Genomic DNA, 27163 nt, shown 5'->3' on the forward strand with positions numbered 1-27163 from the left:
GTCGCAAATCATGGGTTAGAGTTCCTTTGCAGTCAGACATACCGTGGGAAGTTTTCGTGGTTTTCCTCTCCTTGTTACTTAAATGCGTGTTATTTCCATCAAAAAGTCTTCTATGAAGACTAGTTTGTATCGATGCTTGATCCAGGAGATTCCTTGTCTTCTGGATAAGATTCAAAATTGCAAGTCAACGGAGTTGAGCATAAGTTGTCGTAAACCCAAAAACTGGTTCGACTGTTCAATAACAGTTATAAAATAAAATAAAATAACACAAAATATTTTCTCAATAAATGAAAACATTCATACAAAAACGGTATAATAAAATACCGGATCTTGAAAAATGAAATATTCTTTCTTTTTTTTACATAAATAGTAATAGTGTTATTCAGGTTGAGTTCTAGTACGTAAAAATGCGAACATTAGATCAAAAGTTATTCAGGGTTTCCACTCACTGTAAACAGTGGGTGGTAGTTATTTGGAAATACAATAAATATTTTTTACATTACATTTTCAGATGTCCTGGAAATTGAAACTCGCATTTATGACTTAATTAAATAAGTCATAAATGCGAGATATCCAATTGATTTAATTTAAAATATCCAAATAGTTTTGGCAACTTTTTGTAAAATATTAATATAAAATTTAAAAAAGCTAGTTCGTTTTATTATGTGTAAAAACTTACAAAACTCGTTATTATTATTATTATTTAAATGGAAATTTTTAGTTAAAAATAAAGCATCTTTTTTTTTGCATATACGCTAAACACAGTAAAACAATTTCTATTACCTAAAACAAAAAATCCTAGGAGTATTCTATTTATAAGGCTATCAACTATGTTTTGAACTATTATCGTAAAAGCAAGTGCGTTTGCTACTGAGTTAGGGAGGACTGTAGTAGAAAAAGCAAAGTTTGAAAAATTTCCGAACTTGTCTTCGCGAAAAACATGTGTGCTATAATCATAGCACTCTTGAAAAATTGTAGAAAATTATTTTGAATACAATATGATAAATCTTGTCTAAGGTAGTGCAAAATGTGAAAATAATCTGATTTTGTGATGAACTCATTTAAAAACTTAAAATCATTAGTCTATCCACTATTGTCATTTTGCACAAGAACTGATATAACTTTATAAACAATTGGAGAACACACAAAAGTAAAGCTATTTTTAGAAAGATAAGAGTGCAGGAATTCTAAATTTACAATAAACTTAATTTCGAAAATGTTGACCAAAATCATGTTTTTGCACTTTAAGAAAATGTATTTTGCCTAAAATAAATAGCGTACTTAAAATTGTTTCTAGAATTAAAAAAAATATATTTTACTGAAAAATCGAGATACATACCTCCGGCGATCTGTAAAACCTGGATTGTATATACGTATATACTCTTTGGTGTGTATAACAGGAACTTCCGAAATCAATAACTTTTATTGAATTAGCACATCGCTGCTTCAATAAAATATTCTCCTGCAACAGAAAAAAAAAATTCAAAACGCTTTTAGTTTCTTAGGCAGAAGTTTCAAAACATGGTTTCATTTTATTATTGGATATTTTATTTATAGGATATTATGATACACCATGATACATCGATTTGGAGAGGGAAAGTAATTTTATCAGAGATGGTCTGCGAAAAGGGGTTAAATTTTTTTTCTTCGTAATCTGGCAAGATTGAAGGTATCGGCAATGTTTTACTTTTCAGATATTTATTCCGCAATGCTGAGTATCAGTAAATAAATCAATAGTTAGTTTTCTCCCAAAGGAAAGTTTTATTAAATTAGCTTTCATTTTATCGGTCGAGTCATCAAAAATTGAATTTTTGAAGGACATGTTTGAAGTTCCATATATATTTTGTTCGAAATTTTATGAAAACTTATTTTTCTTCATAACAGAATTATTTTTTTTATTCCATTTCGATTTAATAAAATAATAATAATTACTATTATTATAATAATATTTCGGTACCCATAAAATTGTAATTTCCTATCAAAAGTTTAGCAACATAGAATTGCCGTTTTCCACATAAACATTCTGTATTATATTTTACTTATTCCATTCTTTAAAAAAAATTAATAATCTATTCTTATCAGTATCATTCCTTACTTATTTATTCCACTCATTATTAAAAAATTTTCGAAACTAGAAACAAAATAAATCTAGAAAACAACCGAAATTATATGATAAAGAAATTCCCTGTAAATACTAATATAAAGAATTTATGACTGAAATTAAATAATAACAAATTACTTTTCTTCGCTCATTTTCTATTTACTTTTGATCTGTTCTAATCTTAAAGACTACTTTTTTTATTGTGATTAATTTTTTAATCTGTTCTATTCTTATTGCTTTTTATTAAAATTATTTTACGACGAGAAATGCGATTTTCTCAAAAAATTGAAGCTATTTAAGAGCTTCATAAATAATGACACTTTTTTTGACATCTAATAATTTGTTTTAGTTATTATAATAATTTTTTTGTTTGGCTAACAATTTGTTTTGTAACTTAACGGCTATTTAACTTTGAACTATTTAAAAATTCCGTTCGAATTGTGATTTGCAGGTATAGAATAATATTTTTTGTCGTGTCTCATAATCAAAAGTAATGAACAGAAAATCCCACAATAATTTAACAGAGACTCAGTACATAATAAGCATTAATAAAATTGAAAAAATAATCTGTTTCAGATTTATAAATTTAAAAATATTTAAATATAAAGAAATTTAAAAAATGTAAAAGAATTTCCACCAAATTTAATTACATAGGTTCAATAAAATTTATTAATTAAATCTTAAATAATAGTATTGTAATAATTAAATTGTGAAATCTTAATTTATTAATAAAGGTATTATATTGTAATAACTCGATAATAACGATCCTAAATTTAACGAAGACCTGAAATCAACTAAGATACTGGAAATACTTCATTGGAACAATGTTAAGTCTATTTTAGTATAGCTCGCTCTTAAGGATCGAATTCCGGTTTGAACAAGCTATATTTTTGTGATTCATAAAAATTCAGACTCTCTAACTCAGCTATGAACAAAAGGATTATCAGAAGTTTTAAATTAAATTATTTTAATTTTTATGCTTTTGGGCAGAAAAATAAAATACTTCAAACGCCAATGGTTAATTATTGATGCACAGAAAAAGTTTACATCAACATACATCGTATTTCCAACATTGGACTTATCTCAAGAGGAAAAAATCACAGAAGAATACAACAGAGATAGAAAAATTAACTAACTTCTTTTTATCTGCACATAAATGAATAAAATATTTCATTTATAATTTAGAAAGTATGTAGGAGCTTTTATGATTTCTCCATTAACCCATTTTTTACGAACACTCGGTTATAACAAAGAAAAGGTTGCGGCCCCTTCGCGTTCGTTACTCGAGTTCGACTGTACAATAGTTTAATGTTCTATAATTAAAATACTACGGAAACTTATAAATCGTGCTATTTTTACAAAATTTCTTATATTTACCCGGGAGCTAAGCCCCCTGTTTACTGACGCTTACCAACAACGATGATTGCTTCGCAATAATTGTTGTTTCTTAGCATAAGACAGTTGAAATTATTCAACTAAAAATACTAAATGTACTAAAAAGAACACTTGTCCCGCCACTTCCCACGTCCAAATATTTCCCTTATGATACTATTAAGACCTATGAGTGAACAATATTTTTAATTAATCATTTTTTTGAAATAGCATTTAAAATTAAAAGTATACTAGGAGGCTCCGCCCCCTGCTCGCTAACGCTCGCCAACCCCCGAGAATTGCTACGCAATCCTATGTGGTTCACGCCGTGAACCATGGCTCGCTGCGCTCGCTCGCCAATGAACACAATGTTCTAGCACAAAGACATAATATATTATCAAAGACATAGTATTTTATCCTCAGAGACATAGTATTGTACTTATGTAGAAGAATTCTACCAATGTTCTTATTGGCTCTTAAAAAAGTATATTAGCTATTTAGATTGTACATGGTGAAAAAATCAAAACATTAGCTAAATAAGAAACATATTAGCAAAATAAATTATCAAATATTGCTTCACTAATATTCTGCATTTTAAAGCGTGAAAATTCAATGCATATATAAACGCGAAATATAAAAAAATTTCAATGCATTCAATACAAACACTTAAACGTTTCTTAGACGTTTAGGTAGCTACCAGTAGAAAATGTCGATTCAACAGCGGCCTTTTAAAGCATTCTCACTTCAATTAATCAATTAATTCCTAATTGGGTATAATATAGCCTACGTCACAGGTTGTGTTGTTCCTACTAAATTTAACCCATGAACGGCATTTTCTGCGAGCCTAACTTCAAGCCACAAATAAACAAACGAAGTGTTCGATCGTTTAAATAGCTGCTCGCCAGATTTTATTGCATTATAAAGAAAAGTTATTGAAACTAAATACAACTAAATAAACAACAACAACTAAAACAAATAACAACAACTACTAATAACAATAACTAAATAAACAACAACTAAATTCCATTCTTTTAGCATTGCGTCATATGTTGTTCCTACTAAATCGAAGTAGTTGTGTTTTTTTCATATTATACCCAATTGAGTTTAAATTAAATATTGTCATGCTTTTAGCGCATGAATCTGAATTGAACAACCTGATAATGCTCACTCTGGTTATTGTTATCTGGTTGCTCACTACGTGCTCTTGCGCGCCGAATCCAATCAATTAAAAATGAAAACTGTTGCCAGCGCGAGAAAAGAAATATCATCGGTTTTATTGATACATACATACGTACGTATTAGCGTTTTATATAATATAGATAGATAGATAGATTGTTTAAGCGAATTTGATGATTTCACAACAGTAATTTAATATTTTTGCTTAGCAAACGAGCGGATGTATATTTTAAAAACAATTTTTGCTTTCATCACTTTGTGCATGAAGCTGAAAGTTAAGTTTTAAATCATTTAGGTATAATCTCTTTAACCGTCATTCATAATAGTATATTAATGTAATTTACACCAAAAATAATTATTGTAAAACTGTTAATAAGATCTGACGCCGATTTAAATAACTTTATCACAAAATGTAACGTAGAATTACGTTATTCTAGTAAGAATAATAAAAAAAAAACAATCCACTTAAAGTCTTAATTTGGAAAAAAAAAACAAATCCAAAACCGTAATATTAACAGTACAAGTACCTTAAAATTAGGGACGTAAAAATATTTATAGGAAAACAATATCTTCATGACTTGTGTCAATTTTACGCTGAGGACAACCAAAACAATATGAAAACTAATGTGGGAAAACTGGATCATATCACGTGATTTTCCGACCAATAAAAATGCCACGACAACAATAGAAAACTGCGACACTATCATATAACTATAATCTATATATATATTTCTCTTACACGGCGATAAAAAAAAGCCTCATTACAACTCTCCGAATGGCAACGCTAGAAAATCAACCAATAATTGCAGCTAAATATGTCACATGCCAAATTTAGATTGGGTGGCTCAACATATAGCGCATCTAAAAACGGAAACTGAAATAACCAGAGTGTAAAATATTATGTGCTTATGCGCATCGTATTTTTTGTTAAATAATTTATTTATTATATATCAGTTTATAGATGGTAACGAGAAGAGTTTTGTGGTTGCTATGGTGACTAATTAGAAGGTAAATTGTTTTTTTTGAGTGAGTGTGAGATTTGTTTTTTGGAACTGCGATGCTGTAATTTTATTGTTTAGTTAATAAATCTTCCTTTTATATTAAACGTGATAGTAGTTTCCTTAATTATTTGATTCGAAGTCCTTAGAGTTTTATTTGAGGTCAGTTTATTTTGTATTTTTTGACAAGAGAGAGCATTCTCACCAAACGAGATTTCTTCCGAAATTCAATGTTTTGTTTATGCAGGGCTTTTCCATTGCAATTTCTCTTATTTAAATTTTTAATAGACTTAATTATAGCCAAAATTTTAACCTTTTTAAAGAGATATCAGTTTTAGAAATTTTATCTTAAGAATTTATACTATAGCACATTTCTAATAGGTTTAACGAATTACATGTCATTTATTTGAATTCAAATTTATTTTAATGACTTAGTATTTACTAAAAAGATGTAATTTTTTTTTTAAAAAAAAAAGTTGTTATATGGATTTGAATGATTGTTTTGAATTCTTAGAGTTTTGTGCATTTGCAATGTACCTAAGTTACTAGCGAGCGAAGCGAGCTTGGTTTGCGAAGCAAACCATATAAGATTGCGTAGCAATTTTCGGGGGTTGGCGAGCGTTAGCGAGCAGGGGGCATAGCCCACTAGTATAACTATAATAACTCATTCGGAATAATTTACGATACATTATGATATTCGATTCTGTACAAAAGATGAATATTTAATTTAAAAAAACTGCTTACTGGTTTGAGATCACAATGTATGATGTGTTCTTTGTGTAAGAGTCTTAAACACTGAACTAGAGCAAAAGCAAACCTACGTATCATGGTGGCGCTTATGCCTCTGTAGTTATTCTTTTTAATTAATTCATAAAGATTCAATCTGAAATTTAAAGAAAAATAGAATTAGTTATAAAACTTGAAATGATATAATTGAATGCTAAAAACAAACTAAGTATAACTTTTTCTTCATTTCATGAGTTAGTTAAGAAATTGTTTTTTAATATCGCTGGTATTTTGTGTAGTGATGTTTTTTCGTGCTTAACCGTTATAACTTTCCGTGGTAAGAAATAAAATGTTACATTAAATTGACGTTCTATCTTTTACATTTGTTACAGACTATAACAGAGCCTTTAATATATTAACTGTTGTAAAATACTCTGTTCCATATCAGCGGTAAAAGTTTTATGTTGTATTTTTACAATGGAAAATTATGCATTTGGAATTATACCATGCATTTAAATGGTTAAAAGTATACAAAATTCTACAATTGAATAATTACACAGGGGAACAAATTTTTTTTTCATTGCATTTATAAAAATATTAGATCTTGCCTAATTTGGGTGTTAGGATTTCAAATCTGAAATAGGTTTTGCTCCAAAAGCTATAGACTTTTTTAATGACATTTGTAGAGCATTTTTTGCCGAAATGTACAAGTTAAAAAACGTTATATATAACAGGGGATCGCATAAGTGTTGTAAAATTCTAGGGAAGTTAGGATACATCACCAGGATTAAAACTGCATAGGAAGCCGTGCTCGGAAATGTCGACGTATGCGACTAGGTGCGTTTTTTTTCTATTATGACCTGTTCAGAAACGCACAATAAAACAGTTCATAATAGAGGAAGCTCCCCTAGCAGCGTGAAACGACATATCGTGGCCTGAGTTCTTATACCATTTTATTCCTGGTGATGTGCCCTATTTCCACTGTAAGCTTCTCGTATCACTTATGCTATCCTCTGTTACATATAACATTTTTAAGCTGGTTCATTTAGACAAAAAATGGACCAAAAATATCAATAAAAAAAACTGTCACTTAGAGAGAGAAATTAATTGTACATAAGAAATGAGCGGATACAAAAGTATCTAAGATCTCTAAAAATCTCATGCAACAGAAAACAAAAAAAATATTCGGTGTTATTTAGTAAAAATGATAAAAAACACAGTGGTAAGTATAGACGTGCTTAATTCGAAAATGTATCCTATTGGTCAAGGGCTTAAGAACTAAATGTAAATAATTCCAAAAAAAAAAAAAAAAAAGAGCTTCGTAACTTTATTTTTAGAAGCAATCAATTGGAAGAAGAAACCTTTTAAAAGTGGAAGAGACCTATTTGGGAATGAAGCCAACTTCATTATCGTGTTGATTTCTTCACTTTTCAAGGGAAAATCGAATTTATGGTGTGGTAAAATGCTTGTTGACATTGGCGGGGATACTTTATTTTTCGCTAGATATTTATTTTGGATACTACTGAATGCATAAAACAAGTTGAAAGCTGTTTCAGAAAAGTTATGAATGTATATATTCATTTAATTTTAATTTAATTGATTACTGATAATTTACGAGTCACAAATATTGGTTGTAGTATTCGTTTTTTATTTTTTTGTTCAATTATTGTTGTTTCCTTTATTTATTTCTTGCATGAATATTAATTGTAGAGTTTTTTTTTTTTTTACTTTTTAAAAATGATGCTCTGCATTGATTTCTGGTACGATTATTGATTCCCAGTGCTACGAAACCTCCTCTTTATACTGATCAAAAAGGTATTACCTATGTACAGTGTGCAAAAAAAGAAACGCACTACCCTGAATATCTTTTGATTTAATGATCGGATCTTCATGTTCTGGGACTCAAATTTAATGGCTGAAAGGAGTAACTTCAATTATGCTAATTAATAATTGCCAACAATAATTTAAGTTACAAAATCAGACACAATGACATACCTTTTCTGAATAAACATACCGTTTTTTGACGGAATGAGATTTTTGACCATAAAATAAAAGGGGTTGCCGAAACCTGGAAAATAGGGTCCCAATAGTTTGATCAAGAGAGCGCTCTAAAGTTAGTATCCTGTACTGTTAATTTTATTTTTTGCGTATTTCATTATATCTCGAGAAATTTTTGAGTGAGTTGAAGAGTTTTTGCTCTTAATTATAAAATTTGTTTATCCAAAGATAAATTCCTTTAAAAAAGTAGTTTTTAGCAAATATTTATTGTTTATTTCTATTTAATAATGGTCGAAAAATTTTGAATAGTAAGGTATAAATTTTTTGCATCATTTTATAGAATATAATTTTATATGGCAAAATACAAAATTTGAGCAAAATCTGACTCTTTTGAAGTTTAATATCCCAGGAACTTTTCAACCGATTTTACTCAAATATTGCATTTTACCATGCAAATTTATATTCCTTAAAAAGGAGCAGAAAGTTTATTAACTTACAACTCAAAAAATGTTCAACCACTATTAAATAAAATAATAAATATTTATTAAAAGTTATTTTTTGCACGGAATTATCTTTAAATAAAAAAATTTTATAATTGCGTGAAAATTTTTTTAAATTCGCTTAAAAAGTTCTCGAGATACAGCGAAATACGCAAAAAGTAAAATTAACATTAAGAGGTTCAAGCTTTGGAGTGCTCTCCTAAACAAACTATTGGGACCCTATTTCGCAGATTGTGGCTTTTTGGGATTCAGAAATCCGAATCTGTCGAAAAAAAGACATATTCATTCAGGAAATGTTCGTTTTAGTGACTGATTTCATAACTTAAAATATCGTCTGCACCTATTAATTAGCATATTTGAAGTCAACTCCACGAGCCATTAAGATTAAGTCCTAGAACGTAAAAATACGATCATTAGGATCAAAAGTTATTCAGGGTAATCCGTTATTTCTTTTTTTTTTTTTGACTCACTGTGCATACTAATGAGCGACAAGTAACTAAACTACAACAGTCACTACTTTTGTTCGTTGTTTGTCTGGAAAAATTACCGTACATAATTTTAACTTAAACATGACCGTACCGTACATGAAAAAAAAACATAGTTCTGATTAATAAAATCAAATTATACAGTATTAAGCTATTTATTTGGTAATTTTTTTGTACTTGCAACCGTTTAATTCTGGTTTTCAAAATTATTGTTCTCATTACTACACGGTAAACAAATACAAAACTGAGAGTAAATTTAACCGAATAAATGGCTTTTATACCATGCTCAATAAAATTGCAAAATTATGGTAAAAATACCAAATTTTACAATATTTAACGAATTTGTCAAGTATTATAAAACTATACTTTACTGCCTATTTTGCCAAAATCATTACCAAAACGATTCGGCAAAAAAATCGAGCTTTCTGGTGCTCCCATATAGAGTCAGAAAAAAAGGTAAATTTGAAACCATACTCAATACAGAACTTCGAAGAACAAACACATTTCAATGGATCCATACTAACCCCATAAGTTCAAATGTGATGCAGAGATGATTTCTAAAATAAAAATGATTTAGCATTTTGATCATATGGTGACTCCCATCCCTGTCCTTTTTGCACAAATGTTCTAGAATTTTAACTTCCACCAGAGCCTGCTGGTGAAACCTGAAACAAAGAAGAAGAAAAAAGAATTTTAAAATTATATGAAATCACGTCACACGTTTGATAAGACACAAAATATTCAGAATTTGTTCAGAATTCGGTAGAAAGCAGATATCTAAACGAGACTTAGAAAGTTGTGACACGTGGCTAGCAGCATGTGATTGGTTGAGAGCCGAAATTCGCGGGAAAAAGACGAAACAGAAGTTTCTTCGTAGAATTAGTGTGAAGTACATCGAAGATGTACTTTTGTCAAAGCAGTCTACGCCTATTATGAAAATGGCGCAAAACGTCAATATTCGAAATATACAAGTAAATACGGATTAAAATTTTAAATGCGAGTTAATATTTTAAATGTTTTTGCTCAATCAAATGAGTCAATTTCAGCACATATTTCCTTTAATTTACAGATTCATTTTGGAAGATATGAATGGCTAGAAACAATTTGTTTCTTCATTCTTTCTCTTCCACTTTTTCACTGTGCTATGGCTACCGTAATTGAAGAGAGGAAAAACTTGAATGAAAATTTAAAAAAAAATAAACACTGAAAAAGACTGGACGGAATACACCAAAACCCGTTTAAGTGCCAGAGAAAAAAGAGAAGAGTTGAACGGCTATTACAACACTTTAAATTTCCATTAGGCAATCAAACCGGTTTTAGTGTCTTTCATCCAGCCTTTTTTATGAGTGATTTGATAAATTTGAAAAGCTTTTTTGAGTTTTAATCTCTTTAATATTAGTTTGAGAATGTGTACACTTTTAGCACTTTACTTTAGAAAGGAACTCTAAAAATATAGATTAAAATAACAAATTGTATCGAATTAATTACGAATATTAGTCTCAAAAGTTTCGGAAAGTCTTCAATTTAGTATTATATTAATTTTGTATTTAGTAGGGTTAACAAATATAATGTAACGTGACTTTTTATATATTTATTTATTTATAATTTTTAATTTAGAAAAAAGTTACCACACGCTACTGTCAAGATTTTCTTTAAGAATCGGGAAAAGTTAAATTAACTTTCTCGATTAATTTCAGGATAAGATGTTAGAAAAACTTTCAATCTTTTTTTCTCTTCCTAAAGATAACATTTCTTTTGGAAATTTCGAAAATTTTCAACTCGACTTAACCGTTCGTCAAGTAAGAGCTTACCAAGAAAGTAATGAAACTATCAGTAAAGATTGATCACCAGAAAAAAATTTTGTGAAATACTTCGGTTTTCTTTATTATATTTCTACACAAAACAGTAGCTCTTACTTTTAATTTAATTTCAAAATTATTCATTTCGTTCATTTTCCGAAGCAATTCAATGGAACTTTAAATTATTATGGAATGCTTGGGGAAAAAACATATTACTTTAAATTAATGGAATACTTGGCAAGAAAAGCATAGCGATAAAAAAAAATCGGTAGAAAATGAATAGAAAATGAAGGGGGTGTATTCTGAAATTAAATTAAATATGCAGAGACTTTATGGATAGATTTAAACAAAAACTACTGATGAAAGTAAATTGAGTATGTGATTACTATATCAAAAGCAAAATGAGTGAATACCTTTTCTTATTCCTAATTATCTTTAAAGCTACTTGTTGATCTGTTTTATGATCTAGAGCACGAATGACTTGACCAAAAGATCCTTTACCTATTACTTCCAGAATTTCATACCTATACGATAAATGATCATGGAGTACCTGCAGAGGGTAAAAGAAATGGGATATATATTAAGAATAATAGAACTTTTTTCTAAGTAGCATAGATAAGCAAAATTTTTTTTGATTTTAATTGAGAGCAGTGCCCTTCCCAACTTTGAAAATTACTCGAGCTAAAATTAAAATGAGTAAAAACAGTTCGGTTGACACTATCTTGAATGGATAGCCGTTTAAATACATTAATTTAATTCCCCTTCTTTCATATGCAAGGCACAAGAGGGACAAAATAGCATCAATCGATGCATAGTATTCTAGAGTAAATTTTTTGACTCGTATTTCAGTTTCCTTTTCTCGCACATCGTGACCGGAATTTGAACTAGTTTTTTACATCGCTTTTTCCCCATAAACTAGGTTCCGTTGATATCTGTTAACTAGAATAGACTCTATGTTAATCTCAGCAGAATAACATTAATTACAACCACATTAAAGTGAAGTTCTGTTGGCACTCAAAAAATTTATTCAGTGATTGATTTTTCGTAAATTAAGTAAGTAGTGGTCCATAAAAAATGGTCATTAGTCTAAAAATAGATATGATTAAAATCGATGAATATTTTCCTACCCGAATTCTCCTTGCTCAATTCATTTTATTTCATAACCGTCGTTGAACAGCTGACCCAATTTTGAGTTTACGACTACAAATGTTCAACTTCGTTTCCTTGTAATTTTGAACCAATCCAGAAGACAAGGAAACCCCTGGATCAGTACCCCTAGAGGCATTGATTTGTTATGGGAACATGGAGGACTTTGCGACTCGACAGATTTAATGGGCATCAGTCACCATTTGCGACACGGGGAGTCTTGGGGGGGGGATCAAACCCGCGGACCTCTTGGACATAGGCCCAGTACCCTACCAGCTGACTATCCCGGCCTTACTCAATTCATTGGTAAAAATAAGCAATTTTTCTATTCACCTTTACGTAGGATCCATTATCATCGTCATAACCATTGTTGTGGGGTCCGCCATCTTCGCCTTCCATTTTGGTTGCATCCAGACCCAGATACCAAATTTCCGGGAATTCACCGCTCTGCAGTTCATTCCTTTCAAAGGAATTCAACCTGGATCCATAGTATTTTAGAACTTCTGTGAATGGGAAAAAATAAACATTCATTGAAGGCCTATTAAATGTTGGTCTGTGGATTAAATACGATATTTAAAGCTCTTCCTACTATTTTTATGAGACTTTTTAGAAAATAATACAGTCTTTTAATATTTCCCAAAGCTTTTTTACTATCCAATCGTGCTGATTGCAAACTATTTTCTTAATACATCGAAACTTCTCGGGAGCGACCACTATCCGTTCCACAGTAAAATGGTCATTCTCAGAGGTTACCTCCATTGACTTCAAAATTGTTCTCGAAGGTGCATGATTTTTCCCAAACGATTTTATTTTTGTCAGTGTCGTTTTCTTGGTGCGGAAATGCCACTTCAGTTGGCGTCACGAATAGACGGATGTATGAATGAAATTTAGCGTCTATAACTGTTATAATACTGTCATATTATTATAACATTTATATACTGTTATAATAATGTGTAAAAGCAAATTTACAAATTATGAATGATAAAACTATTTTAAATTAATAAACACTTTTTTTTTGTTTAAGTTTGCATATAATTTATTCAACTTATTTGTTTCATTGAATTTTTCTGTTTTGATACTTTTTCGTATTCCCTTACTTGACCTTTTCAGCATGACATACAGATGTTTTTCCGGACGCTGGGAGAATTTCTAATGGTGTCTCCTAAGGATTTTCTACAACACAAAGTTTACGGAAAAAATTCCGTGCCTCCCAAAAGTGGTCGTAAATAGAGGTGGTCTTTCCTGGACGCGTCACTGTATATAAATAGCTGTAAAGCACCATAATGTGCGTAACATTCACATTTCAAAACTTTAACTAGCCTTGTAAAACATAAATTTTACTCAAAATATTCGCAACTTCGTAAAATATTTTTTATACAGTAATATCTCGATATATCGAGTGCGGCATATAAAAAGAAATCTGTTTATACAACACATTTCTATATCACCTTCAAAATGATAACAAAGACTCAAAAATTGTAGATGCTTATGAGTAAAAACTGTAATCATAACCTTTTTATAATACCATAAAGAAAGTTTTTAGGGAAATGTAATTTTCTACAATTTAAGTGAACCAGATTATAAGAAAAAGCTTAAAATGGAGGGCTTTTTTTTTATTTATTTCTATTGCCAATATAGAAAAGCGAAAAAATAATAATCGTTTAATTCTTACAATTTTAACATCACATTTTTATAATGCACATGGTAGTATTAAGGGCAACCACCGGCTAAGTGATCTTCTTTATAACAAAAGCATGAACAGTATTGAACAATAGTTCAAATACTTTGCCAATAAAATGGATACTTTAAACTTGAGTTTAAGCGAAATTTTGTAAAATTATATGTAAAATTACACGATAAATGTCTTAAATTGTTTCTTTCATACACGTGCAATTATTTTAAATAATATGGAAGCAATACACCAATACGATCCATGAACACTCTGAAATGTATAAGAGGGTGGGGGAAGCTGTCTTTCCCGAATAGTTACAAAGTTTCGTGAAGAACCATACTTCTGAATCACTACTACAGGAAATCTCGATAATCGTCTCTTCCAATGGATTTGATAAGTTGTGATTGGTCTGACTCTACATAATGACGTACTGTAGGTATATAGATCCTGATAGGTCGTTGAAACGAGGCATTTGTTTACGTTTGCAACTGTTCTTTTCATTCTAGTTTGAGTAAGCCAAGCCTGTCAAGTATCAATTCTCTCACAAAGATTCCTTCATAAAAATTTCTATTCTTTCTTTATATATTTCTTACTTAACACAAAGGTGAGCTCGAAGTCATGTAGAACATAAACAAACTAATTGCGCATTGAAATTTACAGGTAAAATAATAAATCTAAGTTAAGTAAAAGACGTAGACAAAGAAGAATTATATTTCAACAAATTCGATTGGCGATACGACGTTGTATTCAATCAACTTCACTTTAATTAACATTCTGATTTATGTATGGAAACTTAGCTCAACTTTAATTCACCATTTTGCTTATAAGCGACCAGTTGGAGCCGACGTCATACGTGACATGTATGGGTATTTTGATCTTCTTCTTCTTGAAGGGCAAATACATAATTGTGTGAGGACCTTCCCCTTGTATACATACACTTTTTTAACCGGTTTGTCACACCTAAAAATATTTCCGGAGCATCTGCTAATATTAAGTTATATGTATTTTCTAAAGATTTATATAGTGAACAAAATTCTCCATCTATCATTTATTTATTAAATTGAACCAAATATTTTTCAAAGAGCTTCTCTCTTAAGAGACTAAAAGTCTGTCTGAACAGGTAAAATGGAAATAGTGGTTGTCGTAAAATAGATTTAAGGTTTATTTTCAAACATTTTTTATTGGATGGGTGAATCAAATTGATTCGTCTGCTTCCCAATCACGTCAATTCACTGAGTAACCCTTTAACTGATTAACCCTCCATAGATTCGTACAATTTACCATTGGCTGATTTGCCGATTCTCTCATACTTTGTTCCGCATATTTGTTTCTTTTTCTTCTTCTTTTTTTTCATTTTTGCACTCGCTATATCGAAATATCACTCATAATAATGATTGCCATAGCGTGATGCTTATTATAAGGCAAGACTACCAAATACTGCGCTTTTTGCAGAGTACCTTCTAGAGTTGTAGGTAGCAATTTCGCCAACATTTTAATAGCATTACCCCGAGAGAGTTCAAATAAAGTGGCGTTTCAATATGAAACTTTCAAATTATTTGTGTGCAGTGGTGTGGAAAATAACTTTAAATCAAATTTACAAAACAAGGAATCATACATTAAAGCATAAACTTAGATACCACTCGAAGAAATTATCCCAAAAGCGCAAAAAGTTGGCAGCCCTGCATAAAATAATCTGTTTTTAAAACTGTAAGTAAACAATTTTGAAAGCAATATGGAGAATAAACGCATTAAGTGCGTAAAAAATATATAAAAATAACCTCGGAAAAAACATCATAAAGAGATGAATGGCCGTCATATTAATCGAAATATTAAAAAAAAAACACTTTCGTAAAAAACAATAGCTTTAGGCAAGGTTTACAAACTTACAAAAATAAAATTTTTAACAAAATAATGTCTTTAATAATGTTTTTAAAACTGCAAATAAACAATTTTAAAAGCAATATGGAGAATAAACTCATTAAGTGCGTAAAAAATCTATGAAAATAACTTCGGAAAAAACATCATTAAGACATGAACGGCCGTCATATTAATAGAAATATTAAAAAAAAAAAACACTTTCGTAAAGAACAATAGCTTTAGGCAAGGTTTACAAACTTACAAAAATAAAATTTTTAACAAAATAATGTCTTCTTCCATTTCTAAAAACACACCTATCTTGAAATCAAACTCATCGTTCTTATTTAAATATAAATGTCATTTAAAAAAAATTTCCGATTGTTCCAAATGTGAAAGTTGTTTTGTTGTTAGCCAATAAATAATAAATACACTAATATTTTAACTATGCTGATGGAACAAACTAACAGACGCATGGGAACGTTTGATTCGGCTACGTCATAGGAAAAAAAAAACTAACCAAGTCCGATACATAAAAACTTGTGTGGCTAAAACTCGTTAAAAATAAAACCATTCGTTAACTTTTGTAAAAATGAAAGTGCGTTAAAACTACTTCACGACATTAAATTCTTTACACTTAAATGTGGCCCTAATGCTGTCATTTATTTTCGTTTAGTACCTTAAAGTGATACACTCTTAAATACAGAAACCTTAACTTTTGTTTTCAATTCTGCTGCAACAAGAAACATTAGCTAAAAAGAATAATTTGGAAAAAGTTCTTTTAGTCTTTTCGAATTAGAATTTGAAAGATGGAGAGCAGCTTCAAATGTAATTTTGTTCGAAAATCCCCTTTTAGTATTGATTTTTTATACAGTACTGCCTTTTAATGTTTTTGAAAGTTTCGATGCTTTAAAAAAAAACACTTATTGTATCTTTTTTGCCAGAAGCTTTTCACCTTTATAGTGAATAGTTTTCTAGAAATATTAAATTTTATTCTTTTTTTTTAACATTTCGAGGGGGAATTATTTAGTTTACATCCTTATGCTTTTGGAAATGCCATTGCATTTCATTTTTTCTTCTTCCTTTCTTTCTTTTCTTTGTTTTTTTCCAAGCTTTAAGTTGAAAATATTTTTTCGCAGATTTATAGTGTTTCACTTTTTCAGTTTATATAAGCAAGATTTAGCCTGTATTTACTTTATTCATTCTCTAAGCAATGATTTCAGAGATTTATATTTCTTTACGCATTAAAATTACATAAAAATGTAACGCAGTAAATTTTAAAAAAAAATGAGGTTGAGACAGAGGTCATTTTAGGGGAAATTCGGGGACGTTAAAGGACTCTTCATAAAACTTTTTATCATAAAAACGGATCTTTCACAAAACGTTTTATCATGCAAAAAGACTTCATTAAATATTCGACCATAAAAACAGATCCTTCTCAAAATATTTTTTAATAAAAACAGAACTTTTACAAAACAATTTATCTTTGAAAAGCATCCTCCACAAAATATTTTATCGTAAAAATGGATGTTTCGTAAAATAATTCATCTTTGAAACGTATTCTTCACAAAATATCTCATCGTAGAAACGACTCTTTATACTTTTTTTAATCTTTAAAACAGATCCTTTACAAATCAACCTTAAAATAGATCCTTCACAAAATATTTTTTAATAAAACGGCTCTTCCACAAAATAGTTTTTCTTTAAAAAACATCCTCCACGAAATATTTCATTGTAAAAACGGATCTTTCGTAAAAAATAATTAAATAATTTATCCTTGAAGCGTATTCCTTGCAAAATATCTCATCGTGGAAACGGGCCCTTTATATATTTTTTTTTATCTTTAAAACAAATCCTTCACACTTTTTTCTTCTTCTTTTTTTTTGAAAAATGGAGTAGTTAGAGTCTTAAATTCATATTTTTATTCCCAAAACAGGACACAATTTTCACATATTCAGAAAACTATGAGTAACTTCGTCACAATTCTACAAAAACAGACCTTTCCTAAAAAGTCCAGAATAATCCCTAGATTAGAAGGTGTAATAGATATTTTGTATCAGTTACAATTAATTCGCTGTGTCCATTGTAACATTGTATGTAATACCAGGATTCGAAATAAATGAAGGAATTATCTGCTTGCCGTGTGAAGATATTAAATTATTACCCATGATTAATGATTACCAGTTCAATAATTATTACCAGTAAGAAAAAAACAACTCACCGTTTGGTAAAAGAGGCAGTCTTCGACCGTAAGGATCATATCTTGCCGCAGGATGACTGTTTTCGCCAAACGACGCTGGGGGTGAGATCCACCTTTTCGGATAGATGGTAGGATCGTCGTCCAACCTCGAATTCCCGTCTTCTGTGTCACTGCTGTCACCGGAGTCTATAGGCGGTGGAAGTCTGTGATGATCTAGGAGGGGTAAAGGGTCGTCCACTTCCCTCTGTATCTCCCTCGCCCTTTGCTGAGAATGTCTTTGCTGTTGCAAACTCAAGATACTGGGCAAACTAGTTGATTTATCTGATCCTAGTCTATTGTAACCAAAGTTCTCGGCCGCTCGTAAGTGAATCCTGCAACGAAATTGAGAAGATTGAATAAATTCCTCCAACACCTCTAGCCTCTCACAATATTTAATGATAAGAAGTGTGAAAAAATTTATTTTATAAATATAAAAAGAACTGTTAGAATATCACTCTCAAATTTTATTAATACAAGTTAATAAAAAAAATTACATACTAAGCATTTACGCAACAAAAAAACACAAATTGAATTCACAATTATCAACATCATACTAACTTTTATAACCAAATACTATTAATAATCAAACCAACTCTTAAACAATAAAATTTAAAATGTTGATCTGATTAAATAAAATGTAAAATACTTTTTTTCTAAAAAAAAAAAAAAAAAAAAAAAAAGGAATAGGCTTGAAAAACTTTTAATTTTCTGGCAATATATTTAATTAAATTTTTTTTAAGTTTTTTCATTTTAATAATACATTCATTGGCAGACAGGAGCTTTTGATCTTTTTAAGTTTCTCCCATTTCGTTCCATTTCTTCCATTTCGTGCAATTCTTTCAGGGTTTTTTTTTCCAGTTTCTAACTGTGTCTCTAAAGAAATACGCTTCTTCCAGACGTAATCCTATTCCTGGTTTTTGTGACTGATTTCGTAACTTAAAATTTAGTCAAAGCAAATTAAGTAGCCTATTTAAGGTTAGCCTTTTGAATAATTTAAATTGTGTCCTAGTACTTTAAAATTCAAACAGAACATCAAAAGTTATGCCATTTTCAATTTTGTACTCTGTACAACTTGTCATTTTTTTTAGATTACAATTTATTCTACAACAATGAATTGTGCAAATTTTAAGTAAGTTGTGTAAAATTTGAAAGTTAATGTTGCAAAAAAAATTTTCATGCAACATATGCATGGAGTATCGATATATTTTAAATAGCCAGCTGCTCTTCCTACACAGATTCACCGGTTCACGGTTTCGTGTTGTTCTTCAGCAAACAAACTCACCGCTTAACGGTTTCACATTGTTCTTCAGTTCCACGAACTCACCACTTCACATTATTCTTCATCTGCACCAACTCGCCACTTCTCGGTTTCACATTGTTCTTCAGCAAACAAACTCACCGCTTAATGGTTTCACATTGTTCTTCAGTTCCACGAACTCGCCGCTTCACGGTTTCACATTGTCCTTCAGCTACACGAACTCACTTTTTCGTGGCTCCACACTTCCTTCTGAATGTTTAAGTGCTAGAAATCTTTATTGAACTTGCCAGCGATAACCAGTCGGTTGTCTCAAACAAACTCACAGCTTCGAAGTTCATCGCTGTCGTCCCCCTACACGAATTCACCTCTTCGCGGTTTAGTGGCTCAAGCGCCAAAATCAACTACGCTGCCACCAAAGAAATGGTGGTAATTCGTGAGACTTTGTTATTTAGCAAAACTATCTAAAAAGTTAATCACCGTGATGGTCACGAACTTTTTAAAAGTTCTATTTGTCTCATAAAAAACACATGACTTAATTTAAGATTTCTATCTTGGTTAAAACATCATTACTTGGTAAATAGCTGGTGCGCCCACATTAACTCACCGCTTCAAGGCTCGACATTACCCTCCCCCCACGAACTCATCACTTCGCTCCGTTGCATTGGTTCAAGCTGCCTTCGGCAATATTGCTTTTAATCCTTTGCCTTACTATTTAAATGCAAATCGAGAGGTAGGATTCTTTTTTGAACTTGCCTGGGACGACCAGTCAGACCCACTGACACTAAATCACTGCTTCGCAGTTCCATATAGTTTTCCACCTGCACGAACTCACTTCTTCGCAGCTTCATGAAAGAACCACAAGAATCGGCTAACCCGCATTAATAATTGGTGGGAATGGGTTATTTAGCATGACTGTCATTTAGGCTAACGCTTTATATCATGCGTAATGCATTGATATATTTTGCTTTGACAGTATCATTACAATATTAGAAAGCACTCCTTTTTGCGGATATAATCGTGTGAGTTGATGACGAGATTATATCTTTTCATAAATTTTGTTTTCCGACTTTTAGATTTCTCTTAAATAAAATAATTTTTATCTCCTTTTCTCATTATATATATATATATATATATATATATATATATATATATATATATATATATATATATATATATATATATATATATATATATATATATATATATATATATATATATATATATATATATATATATATATATATATATATAAATACACGAAAGCACTAAGAAAGTTAAGAAAAACAATAAGTTTCATTTATTCCGCTTAAGCTGCAAGTAAACAGCAATCATTAGATAAGTTCAAAATGAAGAATAAAACAAAGAAAAATTATAGACATATGAAAAAAAGGGGGGAAAAAATAACAAACAGCATTTTATTTAAAAAAAAGGAAAAAAAAGAAGGAGAAATGTTAATTAAAAAACCGAAAAAAAAAGATATAATCTTTTCTTCAGCCCACACGATTATATCCGCAAAACAGAGTGCTTTCTGATATTGTATCAATAAAGCCAAAGCAAAATATATTAATACAATAGTGTGAGGAGCACTCAAAAAAAATTTTTATAAATAAATTTTTATTTTTATTTTTCATATGTCTATAATTTTTCTTTGTTTTATTCCTCATTTTGAACTTATATATATATATATATATATATATATATATATATATATATATAATATATATATATATATATATATATATATATATATATATATATATATATATATATATATATATATATATATATATATATATATATATGGATATTACTACGAAACATCTAAAAATGTTTTCGAATTTATCCTTGCAATCAGAGATCAAATATTATTGTTCAACCTTTACTTTCTTTTATGAATTACCTGTGATTTAGAGACGCTAATGTAGAGCCTGCTGATGTTAAATGCAATTGACTGCTGAAAGCACATCCAAGTCGTCCAATAGGATCACGGTGGATACCAGGGCTCTAGAATAAAGGATCACAAATTGTAGATAAAAAGAACTTTTAAACAGCTAACAAAAGCAAAAATGAACTTTATATTTGCGTGTTACAATGTTAAAAATGCAAGTTGGAGTAACCAAAATTTATTAATGATACGATGAAACTTTTGATTTAAATAATTTTTCTTTTGACATTGTTTCCGTCTATTTTGAAGCTCGTTTGTATAAACTGATAGTCATTCTAATATATTGATTCTTATTAGTAGTATGTGTTATTTCATTACAACTCGTGAATTCGAATAAAACAAAATGACTTAAATGATAAGTTGATTCGAACGCTAATTCCTTCGCTTTATTCTAATCATTTTTATATTTGTTTTTAAAAAATTACAAAGTGAAGAGAATTTAAATATGTCAATATCATTCAAATAATAAATAATATTTCTTAAATTCATTAACTCACTTTTTTTGTTAAGGTTGCGTGTGTGTTCTTAAGGTTAAATTTTTTTCTTCAAATTCTGACGATTATTTTTCGAAACCAGGTAACTGTCGTTTTCGTTACGTTTAACATGTTAACATAATGTTCTTACATAAAACTAATAGCATTGCATAATTTAAAACTAATATATTTTGTGTTTTTGCGGAAAAAAAGGGGATTAAAGGGGATTTAAAGAATAAATAAATAATGAGAATCAATTTCTTGGGTTGGCAAACCCGGAGCCTCCTAGTTACATAAATATTCATAATTCGTAACTATATTCAGACAGAGTGCCAACAATGAAAATTGTTTCACATGAAAGAACAAACTGGCAAAAATTTTAGTTCCTTTCGTAAATAATAAAATAGTTTTAATGAAATAAATGAAATAAACATTAAAAAAGATACTATGCAAAGGTTGCTACAGAAAGAGATGTTAGGTTTTGAACAATTGGATGCAGATTTATGCATTTTAACTCTGGCAGCAATTAAGTTGAAATAGTAAAATTTGAGTAGAGTGAGCAAAAAATTAAAGTCCCTGAATTACTCTTTATCTAATGATCGGGACTTCTCGTTCAATCTTAATGGTTCGAGGGGGTGACCTCAAATATGCTAATCAATTATTGCAGGCGATATTTTTAGGTATGAAATCAAACACAAAAAAGTACTTTACATGAATATATATACCTTTTTTCCGAAAGATTCGGATGTTTCACTCCCAAAATATAGAGGGTTATCGTCCCCATTGTTTAGTCAGGAGAGCGGTCCAAAGTTTGAACCCCTTAATGTTATTTTTATTTTTAGCATATTTCGCCATATCTCAAGAACTATTTAAACTAATTTCGAAATGTTTGCACATGATTATGAAATTCGTTTATCCAAAGACAATTGCATGCAAAAATAACTTATAGCAAATATTTATTATTTTTATTAATTTATTTAATAAAAGTCGGAAAAAATTGAATTGTATGGCATACAATTTTTGCATCCTAAATATAATTTTGCGTAGTAAAATATAACTTTTAAGTAAAATCTGTCGAACAGTTCCTGAGAAATCAAATTTTAGAAAAATCTTATTTTTAAAATTTTATTTCTCAGCAACTATTTGACTGATTCGGCTTTAATTTTGTATTTTGCCGTATTAAATTACATTTTTTAAGAAGATGTAAAAAATGTATACCTAACAATTAAAAATATTTTCAACCATTATTAAATAAATTATTAAAAATAACAAATATTTACTAAAAGTTTTTTTTTGCATAAAATTTTATTATTGACAAATAGATGCAATTAACTAGATATATTTAGCTGTTGGAAATATTTTTATAAAAAAATACAATTTATTGTATCAATGTATGTCTAAATACAGCGTAAGAAAAATATACACGATTATTTTAACTGAAAATGTACAAAAAAAGTTCATAATTTATTTTTTCTATCATTTAAATCACTTCTCAAATATTTCAAAGCCTTACTTATATTTTACCCATTTTTTTATACATTTTTGCAGCGGAATACTGTTTTCTTATAAATAGCGAACAGTCCACATCGTGAAACATATACCCAATGCCTATTGTTTTCCTGATACATATATAATTGAACATAAGCTTATGTTTTATAACTTAACGAAAAAAATATATCATAGTGTTATTTTTATTTAAATAGAAAAGTGCATTGCATAAGTAAGGAATATATAGTGCATATGACATAAATATGAATAGAATTCAAAACTTGTTGCTGTTAAAGGTATTGTTTCCACTTTTTGAAAAGTATCCTTGCCCATATTTATTAAATTTAATACCATTTTTTGAAAACTGCCTGCAATATTTTAACAAAAACACGCAGTTGAGTCAAATCTTTGAAAGGTTTTTTATACTTCAAATCAAATGAGCTTGAATCAAGTTGACATTTACTCTGTTCTGGACGGAGAAAAAGTAGCATTTTCTCGCAAATATAACTATCCGAAATACGAAAACCTTTTTTTAGAACACTCTGCAAACAGAATTTCACTTAAATTTTCTTTTAAAAAATATATTTATCTGTCAGGAATCCTGATTCTAAAAATTCTTCTGAGTGTAAGTTGAAATGTAAACAGTAAAGCGGAAAACTTCAATAAAAGGAATACATCAATTCAAATAATAAAGTAAAGGTTTTAGAAAGAGAAGAAAAAAAATAAAACGTTTTACATTTGAACACCTTCCCTTTGTTTGCGAAAAGCCTTGCATATCTTTATTTGAAAACAACTCTAAAGATGAATGCAAACGCTTAAGGATGGGTAACAAATCTGAAAGCTTTTTACTGTGGTGAAAGCTTTAAAAAATGTTGAAATAGTTATGTTACTGTGAGTAACAGAAATGGGTGGTTGTTGACTTCCACCGGGGAATGATAACAATCACACGGTCGCTTTGGTAAGTGTCCGAAATATATACTAGGTCTAGTTAGGTAGCCCGGTATGTCCAACATCAATGCTTTTTAAGGTCAAGTGCCACTACCCAATATGCATTTAACCTGTATTCCGTAAACTTCTCTTAATATATTCCCAGTCGATATCAAAGTATCGAATAAATATAATAATATCAACGAATCAATTGATATCAAATAGGATACAACAAATATTTCGGACATTCACTGGTGAAAGTCGACATTCTCTTAATTTCGGGCATTCACTGTAACGGTTATATCAAAGGAAATATTGATGATGGAAAATGTTCGGCAGCAATACGGTTCACGTTTCGAAATCCGAGCATTTAAACTATTTTCATTTTAGCCAGATTTGGAAAAAAAAGTAAATGAACGAAATATGTTAATATTATACTTTCATTTAGAAATTAAGTATGAAAACTGAAAAGTTAAAAAAAGTAATATTTACAACAAAATTGATGTAAATACCCTTCAGTAATACAAATCATGTTTTGAAATCAGCAATTTCAACCTATTTTTATTTCAGCCAGATTTAGATGGAAAAAAACGATTAAATAAAACACGTGAATGTTATTCATTCATTTAGAAATTAAGAATGAAAAATAAAAGTTTTTATAAAAAAATCGATGCATATGCATTAAAAGAAATATTGCTGCAAATATCCCGCACCAAAAAGATTCATGTTTTTAAAAACTGAAGAATTCGAAATCATTCCTGAGGTATTAAAAACACTGTAAAAGTTGCATTTTCAATATTTTTCTATTTCTCGAGAACTATTCAACCGAACTTTAGAGTACAGCATTAAAGAAATTGATTGTTTCTTTTTTTTCAAGTAAAACTTTCAATCATACTTATATTAAATACTAAAAAGATAAATAAAAGTTTTAAAAAAAAGATTTTTAAATGAAAACGAATTTTGAAAAAAAAAATCGAAATCTATGGGGAGAAAAGTACGTCTATTCAGAGAAAGTCAGTATTTATATGAATTAAAATGAGTCATATTCTGTGTATATTCAAGAACATTTTTTAGTTAATAAAATCATAAGGGCATCCAGGCACAAGTATTATTTTTAGTACCTATATTTTTAATTGAATAATTTCAACTGCCAAGAAACAGCAATTATTGCGAATCAATCATAGGGGTTGGTGAGCGTGAGTGAACAGGGAGCCTGGCCCCTTAGTACAACAACAAAAAAATACTCTGCAATTGTTGCTTACCAAGTAAACATAAAAAATACAAATTATTTAAATCGCATCTTAAGTATATGAAGAGAAACGCATATTTACTACTACTTAAAAAGTAAACTAAATTTCATAAATATATAATGAGAGTAATTTAAATATACTAAAAATAAATCATCAGAAAATATCTTTTGTTACCGATGGCTTGTGTTGCCTTTTCCCACATGATTTTCTTTTTTCATCCTTAGTCTTAATTGGCTCTTGGTTGTAAGGGTTGACGATAAAGTGTCTTCCACCGCAACTGCATCCGAGGAGGCGACACCTGCGACCATCCAGAAAAGGCGGTACACACAAATCGGATGAAACGTGCAAGATTTGCAATGTCGGGTGCAGGGTGTTAGTGGGATAAGCAGTGACTGAGAACCACATCGCGATTTATCGATTTCGCGATATTATCGTCACCTGCCACGAGCAACGGCTTTTTAAAATTCCAAATGTAATTAACTAGAGGTAATATCAGGAAAAGCAGCATTATCCACTAGCGACTGATTGACATAAGAAGTCTAAAAAAAATTTTTAAAAATTAGATACTTAAGCCATCGTATTACTCGTAGTTTTTTGTAGATAATTTTTTTTCAATTTTGTCTTGATTACTATTGTCGCATTTCGTGCCAATTATATTATTTAGAAATATATCTGAATTTAATTCTTCATTCATAATCTATATGTCCGTCTCTTTAATGACTGATGGCAAATTTGATTTGCTGCGTAGATTCTCCTTTAATTATGTCATCATGACATTATTACAAACTATTACGTGTCCATTAAAGCAGCCACTATAGATCCACGCAAAAGTACGTTCTCAAATTTCTCTTAAATTTTCCAATAAATAACGCCAAGTGATTTGTTAATTATCAAAAACTTCATAGATTCAATTACAAGAGATGTGCTGTTAGCTCATTATATCCCTTCAAACTCCCAGATCTGTGATTTCTGCATCAACAACCTCAATTCTAAAGTTGCACAATCGAAGCATAGTAATTAACAGATCATAGACGATGTGCTGTTAATCCATTGTATTTATTCAATTCCAGAAAATTTTCAATATGATTCCTATGTAGAAAAATTCTAAATCATTATATCCATCACAAGTCCTAAATCAATCCTAGATATTCCTAAATCATTGCATTTTCTAATAAATAATCACCATGCTGCAGCAGCAAGAGGATTGCACAAAAAAATCTTTCTAAGATCGTCGTTCTCTTAAAAAAATATAAAAGCTGTAAAACCAATACATCATAGCTCTTTGAGATATTAACAGCTTATAATACAGCAGCTGTCACTTATTTTTAGACCATTGATCTTTATAATGAAAGATATCCAACGTGAAATCGCCAAGCATCTGCACTTATGCATATGGCACTAATTCCTATCTCGTCTCTTCTCTACAAAAACACGCCAGCCTTTGTTAATGCAGGACACATCAGGCTGAAATCAGTTCAGAAATCTCCAATGTTTTTGATAGATAATGACAAAACATGCGGGCGATCTTTTGACAGCTTCCACGTTGGCGGACATAGCGCGATAAAAACATACATATGATAGAAACTAGGAAATCATGAAGTTGTGTTGAAAAGCATAAAAATGATATAATAAAAAGGATCGCGTGCGATTTGAGGGAGAAACCACTATAGAGCCCTGTCTGAAAAGCTTTGAGGAATTAAAAATGAGCTTTTGAAGGGTTGCCATGATTTTCTTTTAAATATGAAAGTGAATCCCTT

The 27163-nt window shown here is 29.8% G+C and overlaps 1 protein-coding gene across 4 annotated transcripts in view; it reads right to left on the reverse strand.

The window, feature by feature from the left end:
• LOC107453651 (dual specificity tyrosine-phosphorylation-regulated kinase 4) overlaps positions 1 to 27163 on the reverse strand; it is a 102735-nt gene that overhangs the window by 22170 nt on the left and 53402 nt on the right. For 2 of the 4 annotated variants that reach the window (XM_087149764.1, XM_087149763.1), the window contains exons 1-8: positions 25581 to 27081; positions 21224 to 21327; positions 18048 to 18397; positions 12634 to 12803; positions 11568 to 11704; positions 9880 to 10020; positions 6391 to 6529; positions 1340 to 1462 (exon numbers count right to left, since the gene is read on the reverse strand). In XM_087149764.1, the coding sequence (XP_087005890.1) occupies positions 1340 to 1462; positions 6391 to 6529; positions 9880 to 10020; positions 11568 to 11704; positions 12634 to 12803; positions 18048 to 18397; positions 21224 to 21327; positions 25581 to 25811 (1395 nt within the window). In that variant the 5' untranslated portion in view covers positions 25812 to 27081. Of the gene's footprint in view, positions 1 to 1339; positions 1463 to 6390; positions 6530 to 9879; positions 10021 to 11567; positions 11705 to 12633; positions 12804 to 18047; positions 18398 to 21223; positions 21328 to 25580; positions 27082 to 27163 lie in introns of those variants that run through there. The other 2 variants (XM_087149765.1, XM_087149766.1) reach the window with 1 other exon arrangement.

This window comes from Parasteatoda tepidariorum, chromosome 8 (assembly GCF_982258835.1).
Source record: "Parasteatoda tepidariorum strain Cologne lab strain chromosome 8, Ptep-v5.0, whole genome shotgun sequence".
NCBI lineage: Eukaryota > Metazoa > Arthropoda > Arachnida > Araneae > Theridiidae > Parasteatoda > Parasteatoda tepidariorum.